Source organism: Seriola aureovittata, chromosome 16, assembly GCF_021018895.1.
Source record: "Seriola aureovittata isolate HTS-2021-v1 ecotype China chromosome 16, ASM2101889v1, whole genome shotgun sequence".
Taxonomy (NCBI): domain Eukaryota; kingdom Metazoa; phylum Chordata; class Actinopteri; order Carangiformes; family Carangidae; genus Seriola; species Seriola aureovittata.
In genome coordinates, this window is record NC_079379.1 from 12,899,422 (window position 1) to 12,911,311 (window position 11,890).

The 11,890-nt window shown below is 42.3% G+C and overlaps 1 protein-coding gene across 2 annotated transcripts in view; it reads left to right on the forward strand.

The window, feature by feature from the left end:
* Positions 1 to 11,436, forward strand: part of tshz1 (teashirt zinc finger homeobox 1) — a 30,790-nt gene extending 19,354 nt beyond the window's left edge. For both annotated transcript variants that reach the window (XM_056400166.1, XM_056400167.1), the window contains exon 3: positions 6,824 to 11,436. In XM_056400166.1, the coding sequence (XP_056256141.1) occupies positions 6,824 to 10,182 (3,359 nt within the window). In that variant the 3' untranslated portion in view covers positions 10,183 to 11,436. The remainder of the gene's footprint in view (positions 1 to 6,823) is intronic.
* The last annotated feature ends 454 nt before the right edge of the window (positions 11,437 to 11,890 follow it).

An 11,890-nucleotide genomic window follows, 5' to 3' on the forward strand; every position in this document is an offset into this window, starting at 1 on the left:
GGGTGCTTCCTTCCCACAGAGTAAAGGATCAGATTCATGGAACTGTGTGTGTGTGTGTGTGTGTGTGTGTGTGTGTGTGTGTGTGTGTGTGTGTGTGTGTGTGTGTGTGTGTGTGTCTACATATTTTTTTCTCTCCTTGTGTCGCTCTTTTTTTTCTTCGCTATGTTGTTCCTCAGCAGTGTACAAAGTGGATGGCCTCTATGAATTGAGGGGAGGGTTGACAGCAGAGAGAAGGTTGATTGATGGCTTATTGTGCAACCGGACTCGGCTAGACTGAACTGGTTAGGTTGTGACCCTGTTTTGGCCCTGTGCCCTCTAATTTTCTTCTTTTTTTATTCTAGCCTTTTTTTTCTCGCCCCCCTTGCCTGTATCTCACCATTTACCTCCGTCACTCTCACACACATTCAGACATGCACAGTGCATAAATATACATGTACGTGCAGACTACACACACGCTTCCTCTTCGTGCTTCTTCTCCTCCACCCCCCCTTCGTCTTCTTTTGCTGCACTAAACTCATCATTGTTGCCATCATTCATTCTTGGCTGTTTCCTTTCTTCCTTCCTCTGCCCACTTTGTTTTCTTTGTCATCGCTCCTTCAGGACAGGTTTTGTCCCATGAGTCATTTCATCAGGTTTCATTTTACAGCCCCTATTCATTCAGGTCCGAAACACTGGCCACTTTCAGGAAATGCACCGAAAGGGATTCTAATGTACAAATCTAGTGCCGCTTTTGATTTTACTTAACTTCCTAGTCACCAACCAGTTCTTGCGTGCAGTGGAATGTACCAACCACCTCGTCTGACAGAGACAAAGTTAGCCTAAACACCAGGCACACTAGTTTAAACTGTGGTTCAGCCTGTTCTTTTTTTCCTGCAATGATTTTCTGCTTCTATTCTCCACACAACCATAGTGATTTATGGTAATTATCCATCTTTGGGGTCATCCATCAACTGGTTGTTGCTAGGCGATGGGAGCAGCTGTTGTTTAGTCGGGGGAAGCTCTACTGTCAGGGGCAATGCAGGTGAATTCAAAAGATGGCATCTATGAAAAAAGAATGAAACTGTGTTATCTTGTTAGTTTTGTGATGAATTCTTTTCAGATTTAAACAGAACTCCTTCCTGTCAAGTAACGGCCATCCCTGATGCATCCAAAATAGAATTTAGTTAACCTGCATGTTAGACAATTAAAGATGTGTAAACTCTCCTCACGTGTAAAGTATATAATATAAGACGGAAACTGTAATCCAAACACTACAGCTTGTCCATGACAAAAACCTTATAGATGGTAAAGAAACTGACAATATTTGCTCTAAAAGAAATCTGTTTAACAAATGACATCTGTCTGATAAAGCCTACGTTGAATCAGTGCTTGGCACTGGTTGAGTAAATCTCACTCACATCATCTTTAATTAGCATTAGTAATGCTTTATCTGTACTTTGCCTGAAAACAAACCAGATGGTTTGAAATGTGTGTGCAGCACCAGAGCAACGTTCGATTGTTAGGCGTGGGGGGTTTGGCAGAAAAGTCGAGCAGAAAGGGCTGGAATCTGCAGTACCGATGATCTAATGGCTGTTGTTTCATCTCAGAACAAGCAGGCACTGACAGTTCAGGGAAAAGGTGATTTATAGACCACAGTCACTGTCATGGCGTGTCAAAACTGGCTCACGGGAGATCTGAACACAAGGGAAACAAAAATGAATGAAAGAAATTAAAGAAAAGAATCACAAAAGAAATTTGCAGAGCAATTCAAGAAAGAACTAGAAATGGTTTTCTTTAGAAATAGCTGCAGTTCTCCAGATTTGTTGCTTTACAGATCTATTTTGTGCGTAGCCATTGTTGGGTCTTTTTCTGTCACAGTTTTTGTCTTTCTTTCTTTCATTCACATATACACTTCTGCGGGTCTAATGAAGCTAAGCCAGAGGTAAAATGCACTGTCTGTATGACCTATTTAAAAAGGCTATTAGCATAATATGTGTTCAAGTAAGTGCAAATTACTTGAAACGTACGTGAAAGCCCTCAGGACAGTCCCAAGTTTTGGAAAAAGTAATTTATCTTTCATTTCATTTAAATTTATTAGACTGCTGTGTTTGATAAGAAACATCAAAGGGTCTTGTAACCTTTATGACGGAATCCAGAGCAGCAGCCATAAGTATCAAGAAAGTCCAAAAAGTCAAATTTAAATCGTTGTCTGCACATTATAGCTCCGAGCATGATGAGCAGACTGCACTGGTTGTTTTGTTTTCCCCAACCAGAAGAGTTGAGGAAGATGAGAAGGTGGATTTGTACGACACACAAGCTATTAGAAGCCCCGGAGCTATTGTGCCATATGGTGGTCTATTCCATGTGGGTTGCGGAGGGTGGGGCCAGGGGGCTGTTAGGTAGGCTTTTATATGTCTGGTCAAGCAGGCTGCGGGTGAAATTATGGCTAATACATTATGGCTAATACATGGTATCTGTGGCAACACTCATCTGTGAAGCTTTGTAGTGTTTTGGGATGTAGTGGCGATGCAAAACACGCACTTTGAATTTAACCCCTAAAAAGTTTCTCTGCTCAATTTGAGCAACAAAATAAAATGGTTTTAGAGGAGGTAGGAACTGTGGGAGGGATCTTGGCAGATTTTCAGTCACAGAAGAAATCCAGATTGAAGGAAAGAGTTTTACGTTTAACTAACTTACTTAATTTTGTAATGTTTTGGATTTCTCTAACTCTTAATGTAGAATTGTATGAGAAGCTCTTTTAGTGCTTAGTTGTCTTCAGACTGTGAGGAGACTGTTGGTCTGCGCCAGTTTTTCTCAGTGTGTGTCGTCCAAACAACAGTCCAACGAGAGTGTCAGGTCCTATGAAACCACAGCCACAACTATCCCAGAGTGAAAAAAAAGAGCAAGAATGAAGACGACGGGGGAGAGCAGAGAGAGACAGAGATTGCCTGACATACTAAGCATTACCATAATTGGCTTTTCTACATGATAGGACAGAGGAAATAATAATGTCATTTTATTTACAGCCTTCTCTCTGCTGAAACACACACAGACTCATGCACGCCGTACAGGTCAATGACACACACTGATCAGGCCTGTCCAAAGCCATCAGAGGTGAGTGGCAGGGAATAGAGGGGCCAGTGACAAAGCGAAACGGGAGAGAGAAATAAGACTGCCACGCCAGAGCTCCCATTTTGAAGGGTCGCTAAACGGTGTGAGGGAGCCTCGCCGGCCGCCCCGCTCCCAATGCAGCGCTCGGCCACGCAGGGTAAATCAGCAGGGTGAAAGCTGGCGGAATTGGACATTAGCACTGCAAATGAGAGCCGGGATTGCCCTCTTCTCAGAGACAACATGAATAAATGAAGAAGGTTTAGAGGGGAAAGTGTGTGTTTTGTGTGTGCGGGCGTGTACGAAAGAGAGAGAGGGGTGTAGGGGGATAGGTGTGTTGATTGCGACAGTGGCATGTCATACTCGAGTTGTCTCACCCTGTCTCAGGTTATTGCTTCGAACTGGTCAGTAGGTCTGACACCAACCAGGTGTCGCTGGATTTGTCACTATAATAAAGACACACAGGAATATGTTTTGCTTGTTGGCAGTCGAGTTCTACTTAATGTAAGTTTGAATTGAAAAAAATTTACAATTCTCTGTTTCAATCTTTTTTTTTCACTGTTTTGCTCACTGAGGCACAGTTGTAATACATATGTGTGTGTCCAGGCTAAGATAGGGAAGGGGAGTGCAGTGTATTATTAAATCAGCATAAAATAAATAAATAAGTCTATGAATGTGAGCAGGCTTTCAATACCAGCTTTTACACTTGACACTGTCCAATACTCAGTGCCACAGACACATTTCTACTGCAGCCTAAACAGCATTGAGGTTCAATATGCAGGCATGTGTACATGTTTGTGTTATCAATGCATGTGTGTTCCTTTTTTTTTTTCTTCAGAATTTTCTCACATCTCACCTCAGTCACATTTGATAATTCAAACCTGTATAAAAAGTGTTGTGCGAGTGTTTGCATGTATGGACCTCACACAGCTTCCTGCCTTGAGGGAGGGATGTGTGTGTGTGTGTGTGTGTGTGTGTGTGTGTGTGTGTGTGTGTGTGTGTGTGTGTGTGTGTGTGTGTGTTAGACTGGGGGATGTCCTACTGTGGTGTCACCTGTCTGCAGCAGGAAATCCTGGACTCTGGGCACAACAATAGTGACAGGCTCCTCTCCAGACGCAGATGGCTTCGCTTTCCCCCCACCAGCCACAGTGCATATCTGCTTGCACCTGACACACTATGACACTTGACACACACACACAGACACTCACACAACTGATCAGCCACACCTAGCTTACACACACACATACAAACTTGCACACACGTGGTAGAAATTTAACTGATTTCTTTCTCCCATTATCTCATACTTAGTTTGTTGCATACTGGTTAACTTGTTTCCCTATCATGTTTTTTTCTATCAGATATGCACACGTACACACACACACACACACACACACACACACACCTCTTGTTCACTGGCCTAAACACATCTTTTCTCCTCTCTTTTCAAAACTTCCCCTCTTTTCCCTATCCTCCCTGACAGCACAAAGTGGGCTTACGTTTTTGACTGACAACCACAACAGACACCTCTCCCCCCCACTCCTTCCCTCCACCCTCGTTTTAATCCCCTCCCTATCCCTCTCTCCCTCCCTCTCCTCTCCCTCTTTTGTTCTGAGTGACGCTCGAAAGCCGCCGTGTCAGCATCTTTTCCATCTCTGATTGCCTTATTAGCCGGCGGTGGCACCCGCAGCTTTTCTGACACAGATGGTGAAGGAGGAGGCTCGAGCAGGGGGGGAAAAATGGCTGACTTGTGTTTGTTGTTGTTACTTTCCCCTCCCACCTCCTCTCAGGCTTGTTTGCGTGGACACTGACACCTCAAGCTGACACTGACACACTCCTGACACTGATGCCTGTCAAGGCAGCATACGGAGGATGGCAGGGAAAAGCTAGAATATAGTGTTGGTGTGCTTTTTGTGTGTGAATGTGTGTGTGTTTGTACTGCTGTCAGGTTTCTCTCACTTTGTCAGCTCAGCTGCTTTGTCTTTAACTACTCTCACCACATTGACTTTGAATAGGTTCAGTTTTGCATTTATTTCAATACAGTGGGCTGCATCTTGATTGGGAGGAGGAAGACAGGTTGAAAGAAAGCTTTACAGCTGCTTTGGCAAAAGGTTAAAATCTCCTAATTTACTGACTAACTCAAGTGAATGATTTCAGTGTAGCCTGTGTATAATTAAGAGCCTGCACTTAAGAGCAAAACTAGCACAGGAATAGTTTAATTAACTAGAGGAAGGTTGTACATTCACTCTCTCTCTCTCTCGTGCACACACGCACACACACACACATACATTCACACACATATAAGGCAGAGAGTTGCAGCTGTTGGACCTCCAGCTTTTTCAAGGCAGCAGTAACCGGCACCTCACAAACATCAGGTATTATGTCCATTCCTATTATGGGATAGAGAGCTACATGCTGTTTGAAGCTGACAGCACATCTGCCTCCTCACTGGAGACTGATTCTGGCACCTCAGACAAGCATCTTACGAGGGATGGATTGGGGGAGCTGCCTTAGCATATTTAACCCTCTATTTTTCGCTCTTGCTGCTTCTCTGTAATATTCCCATTTTAATCTGTTTCCAAGATCGAAGCATTCTCTTCTTTTTACTATTTCAGGCTCCAATTCATTGTTATTTTTCATCATTTTTAATCTTTGACATCTCTGAATTTTAAATTAATTTCAGTACAGAATTTGGCCTGAAATGATTTGTGAAATTCTTCGACTGTTTCATAGAGAGAGAAGGCAGCCATTTTCCAGTGATACTATAAACCTCTCTCTCTTCTGTTAAAATGGCACACTTGACGCTGTGAGTACTCAGGGAGCACAGGCAGTAACAACACGGCTTGTCATGTCCACTGGCCGTTTCCTAGCATCACGCTGTGAGGACTTCTACAGCCGATGCCAAGTTGACTCCAGCCAACCATGGCTTGGCAAGGCTGATGCAGCTGGCATTTTCCTCCACTATCTCTTACTTGTGAATCTATAGTATGTGTGGCATGTTGGAAGAATAGAGCAAATCAAAGTAAGGAACAGATCTATAGTCTCACTTCAGCTGCAATATAAACTGCGAAATAATGACTACTGACTATATGGCTGTAGGCTGTTCTAGCATTTCAAATTGCTGATAAGGAAAAAGGATTTATATTTGATGTACTGAAATGCCTGCACATATGTAGCTAGTAAATTCATCTTATTAATTCCGTGTTACCACTCTGTATGTGTTGAGAAAGAAACATCAAAGTGAGTCTTTAACAGATCGATATGGGGCATACTTTTCCTTTTTTCTGTTATTTTTTTTTGTAATTGAAAAGAAAAAATGTCTTCATTTCTACTGGGAAGTAACAGATCTTACCACATGATTAATAAGTATCATCAACACTGAAGATTTGCTCTCTGTGTAATTTGAAAATTTGCTTGTTTTTAAACGAAGCAGAAACATTTCTGTTGCTCATCTCTGTTCTCTACCCTTGCTGAGCTGTAGTCTTCAATAGCTTCATTATGCAGTGCGGTGAAGAGGACTATCTGTCATTGTCAAGATATGGATGTTTGCCACTTTATTATTGCAAACCTGTGTCCTCTGCTGGGACTATTGACAAAAATCTCTTCAGGATTATTGCACATACCATCTTCATATAGTAATGGCTGGTAGATACATAAGTTGTGTCATTCTAATATGTAAAAAAAATATGTATGTAGAAAAATGTCTAATGTCACATTTCTCCTCTGTTTTGTTTTCCAGCTTATGGACCTGAGGACGAATTTAAATTGGACAAGATTGATGAAGAGGAACATCTGCAGGATGATGGCCTCTCTCTGGACGGTCAAGACGCAGACTATTTGTTCAATGAGGACGAGGATGGAAGAGATCGCTTTAGCTGCCAAAACTCTCCACTCAGCAATGGCACTAACCCAGACGCTGGGTATGCTTCTCCACTCAGCACCACCAGTGACCAACTGGTGGACCTTAAGACCACATCCTCCTTTAGTGATGGTCAAGACAAGGTAGAGGAGAAGCTAGGGGAGAGCACAGAGTCCATTAATGGCCTCTCACTACAGGACAGTCTGGCAAAAATGAAAGCCGTCTATGCAAACCTGATCTCGGATGCCTCCTGGTCCAGCATTGCTCTGGACATGCTTAAAAGTAAGCAAGGGAACAATTTTGCAGCTAGCAATGGCAATGGGAGCAATCACAAAGGGAGCAATGGGTTCATGAACAGCCATAGCCCAGGTAACATCCATGTGAAGAGCAGATGTAGCAGTAGCAACGCCTCAGCCACTACTAATATTACCACCAGCAGTACCACCACAAAAACAGTGTCAAGCAGCAACAACACTGGCACTAGTGTAAGCTCTGGCAGCACAGGAGGTTTAGCGTATGACTGGCACCAGGCAGCGTTGGCCAAAACCCTACAGCATACTCCATACCAACTCCTTCCTGAGCCTAGCCTTTTCAGCACCGTGCAGCTTTACAGACAAAACAATAAGCTCTATGGGCCGGTGTTTACTGGTGCTAGCAAGTTCAGGTGCAAGGACTGTAGTGCAGCCTATGACACTTTGGTTGGCCTGACGGTACATATGAACGAGACAGGCCACTACCGTGATGACAATAAGGATACCGAGGATGATCGAAGCAAGAAGTGGTCAAAGCCACGCAAGCGTTCCCTGTTGGAGATGGAAGGCAAGGAAGATGCCCAGAAAGTTCTTAAATGCATGTACTGTGGCCACTCTTTTGAATCTTTGCAAGATCTTAGTGTTCACATGATCAAAACAAAACACTATCAGAAAGTGCCTCTAAAAGAACCAATGCCAACCCTCGCCTCAAAGCTGGTACCCCCAACCAAAAAAAGAGCATTTCAAGACTTGATTTCCCCAAGCTCACCAGAGTCGGTCTCATCTGGCATCATCCTGGGAGAGTCTCCTAAAGACCAAAAACTGACCAATCCCTATGTCACTCCTAACAATCGATATGGTTACCAAAACGGTGCAAGCTATACTTGGCAGTTTGAGGCACGCAAGGCACAAATTCTTAAATGCATGGAATGTGGCAGTTCACATGATACCTTGCAACAACTGACAGCCCACATGATGGTCACAGGACACTTTCTTAAAGTCACAAATTCTGCCTCTAAAAAGGGTAAGCAGCTAGTTTTTGATCCTGTCATTGAGGAGAAAATTCAGTCGATTCCTCTGCCACCAACTACCACACGACTCCCAGCACCCAATGGGAAGTCACAACCTGATTCCCCACTGCAGCCGTCTAGCCCTGAGGAGAAAAATGAAGAAAGGAAAGATGAAGAGATGGAAGAAGAGAGAATGGATCTAATGGAACCAGAGAAAAAAATTAAAGAGGAGAAAGAAGATCCCCCTGAAAAAGCTGATAAACCTGGAAAGGCCAAATCTTACCAATATCTGAGAGAAGAAGACTTGGAAGAGACGCCTAAAGGTGGCTTGGACATCCTAAAGTCTTTAGAAAATACAGTTTCAAGTGCAATCAGCAAGGCCCAAACAGGCACGCCAACCTGGGGTGGATACCCCAGCATTCACGCTGCCTATCAGCTCCATGGATCTTTGAAGTCTACCTTGCCCTCATGTGCACAGGTTCAGCCTTTGTTCAGCAGCAACAGTTTGAAGGTGCTGCCCTCTGATTTAGGTACTCTGATCCATTCACCAAATAGCCCCTCTCCCCCTCCAAGTCACAAGAGCAATGTGCTGGCCATGGAGGAGCTAGTGGAAAAAGTAACAGGGAAAAGTTCAGTTAAGACTGAAAAAGAAGAAAAACCTGTAGAGAATAAGTGCAGGTCCGCAAAGTCACCGTTGCCAAATTCTAAGGACAAGCGAGTTTCACCCAATCCAGAAAATCTCTCAAAAGCAGTAAAAAATAATGCAGCAGAGGACCAGACTGAGTCAAGAGATAGAGAAGGAGAGCAGGCAGAGAGTAAAGTAGAGAGACAGATTAAGAGTGAAGTTGATTCACCACAAAAGCCTGTAAGCAATGGCTGCAATAACCTGAGCATCATCACTGATCACTCGCCTGAACAACCACTTGTCAACCCTCTCAGTGCTTTGCAGTCTATCATGAACAACCACTTGGGGAAAGCTTCAAAAGTGGCCACCCCCTTCATAGACCCCTTTGCAATGCTATATAAGATCAACAGCAACTCTGCCCAGATTAAGTCGCCAGAGCCTGTAAATCAGTACCACGATGACGATGATGATCAGCCCATGGACTTGACAAAATCCAAAAACACTAATGGAGGTGCAGCTAAGGGTACTTCTGCCACACCGAACAACAGTACCAACATTACCAACAGCAAACCAGTTTTCAGAGCGTTCTCTCAGTCTTCATCTCCACCCCTGCGGGAGAATGCTTTGATGGATATTTCAGACATGGTGAAAAACCTGACTGGCCGTTTGACACCAAAGTCTACAACCCCATCTTCCATCTCTGAGAAATCAGACATCGATAGCTGTACTTTTGAGGATGGCTTGGAGGAGTTGTCTCCCATCCAAAGACGGAAAGGCAGACAGTCAAACTGGAATCCTCAGCACCTCCTGATCCTCCAGGCCCAGTTTGCCTCCAGTCTTAGGGAGACTCCTGAGGGAAAGTTTGTAATTAGTGACTTGGGACCCCAGGAGCGGGTCCACATCTGTAAATTCACTGGTCTCTCCATGACTACTATCTCTCATTGGCTGGCCAATGTAAAATACCAGTTAAAGCGGACAGGGGGCACAAAGTTCCTAAAAAATATTGACTCTGGCCAGCCTCTGTTTTTGTGCAGTGACTGTGCATCCCAGTTCAGGACTCCGTCTTCCTACATTCACCACTTGGAGTCCCATCTTGGGTTTACCCTGAAGGACCTGTCAAAGCTATCCATAGACTTAATAGAGCAGCAAGCGGTCAGCAGAATAGAGGACAAAACTTTCAGTTCCTCTGGACTCACAGAAGAAGACACAGGCTCGATGTATCAGTGCAAACTGTGCAACCGGACATTTGTGAGCAAACATGCAATTAAATTGCACCTTTGCAAAACACATGGAAAGTCCCCAGAGGACCATCTCATCTTTGTGAAAGAGTTGGAAAAGTTTGACAAACAATGAAGTCAGATAAAGCTGACAGCATGACGGATTACTGTTGCACTATAACTCTTAAGCTACAATCTGTCATTACAGATAGTGCCACAACTGTATTGTCCATTGCTGCGACGTATATTATAATGAAAACATGGTAGCTTTAATACCACATTAATTATTCAATTATCTATAAATGGCAGGAGCTTGCAATGCAGACGCTCAAAGCTGTGTTGTAAAAGTCAAACTTTTGGTGACATAAATGTACCAAAATGGTGCAGCAGCCATGGCACTATGTAGTCACTGACTGATTGTTGCTTTCATAATGCACTGCATCTTATCTGAGCCTTTGGTTGTTTTAAAACTGGACCATGCTCTTATTTTGATCACTGTTTTTAAGATAAATATATTTCAACACAACTTGCATATTATTTATGAGACAGTTTGTGCATGTTTTTTTTTATGTAAAGCAGTGAACATATTATGTCTAATGAAATTTAAACCATGATGACAAAACTAATATCCCTGGTTAGCAAATTTCGGATACAGACATTTATATGAAGGTACATGGTTATGAAGTTAGCCATGTGAAAGAAGGTGTTCTAAAATGTTAAGATGATTTCAGCACTTTAAGGAAGTGTAAATTGATGAAGACATGTATGGGAAAAAAATTACAGCACATCACCATTTTGAGTTTTAATTTCCTTGATCAACATGGCAATTTGAGGACTAATGATGATATTGTTTTGTATATGCCATTAAATTACAAAAAGTCTCACAAAATGTCAAGAATCTTTGTTTCTCTAGTAAAATATAATTTCCTGGTTGTTTCAACATGTACAGTATTTGCGTTAGTAGGCTACCAGTTTTATTATTGTGAAGCTACAGTTGTAAAATTAATGAAGTTTAAAACTTATTGTATGAATAATCAGCAAGTATGTATACATGTATGTCAGCATATCTTGCTCTTTACAGTTCAACATTATTTGTACTGTGTGCATTTTTATAATGTTATTTTCTAGACAAATATGGGGGAAAATGTATATAGCTACAGAATATTGTTGGACCGCAATGCCCTTTTTCAGTGAAAAGTAGGTCCTTCAATGTGGTTTACATAAAATGACAGAATTTTACTGGCATCTGCTCTGATGCATGGTATTGTACATAACATTGAAGAAAAAAAAAATCTCACGCAATGATAGATTTCCAGGTTTTGTCATCGACCCAGTTATTCAAAATGGCATTCTTTTATCCTCAGTTGTAAAATAAACTCCATGTCCTGGATTAACTGTAGTGTTGTTTGAGTGATTTTGAGAGAATGAGAAAGTCCAGATTGCACTTGAAACACAATATCATACTATAAATTCGTGCCAATATTTTTTCATTAATTTTTGTTCTGTTGTCTTTTTATGGATGTTCATTTTGAGGTTTACAAACATCTTTCTAACTTTAGAAGATTTTTAACACAGTCCAAAATATCAAAACAAGTTTAGTAAGTTTAAAAATGCAGCTCAATAATTCACATCAAAATCATTTCAAACTTATATGTTCTGTATGGAAAGGGGTTTAAACACCATCTGGGAGCACAGCTGGTTGGTTGGTAAACTTAAATTTTGGTTACAATATAGAGGTTGGAGAAAATTGGGGAAATACCCTCTACTTTATCAAGGATGTGTGGAGCACTGGTGCTTCTTAGATTTGTTTGAAACTGACATAGCTCTGACTTTAGGGTGCCAGC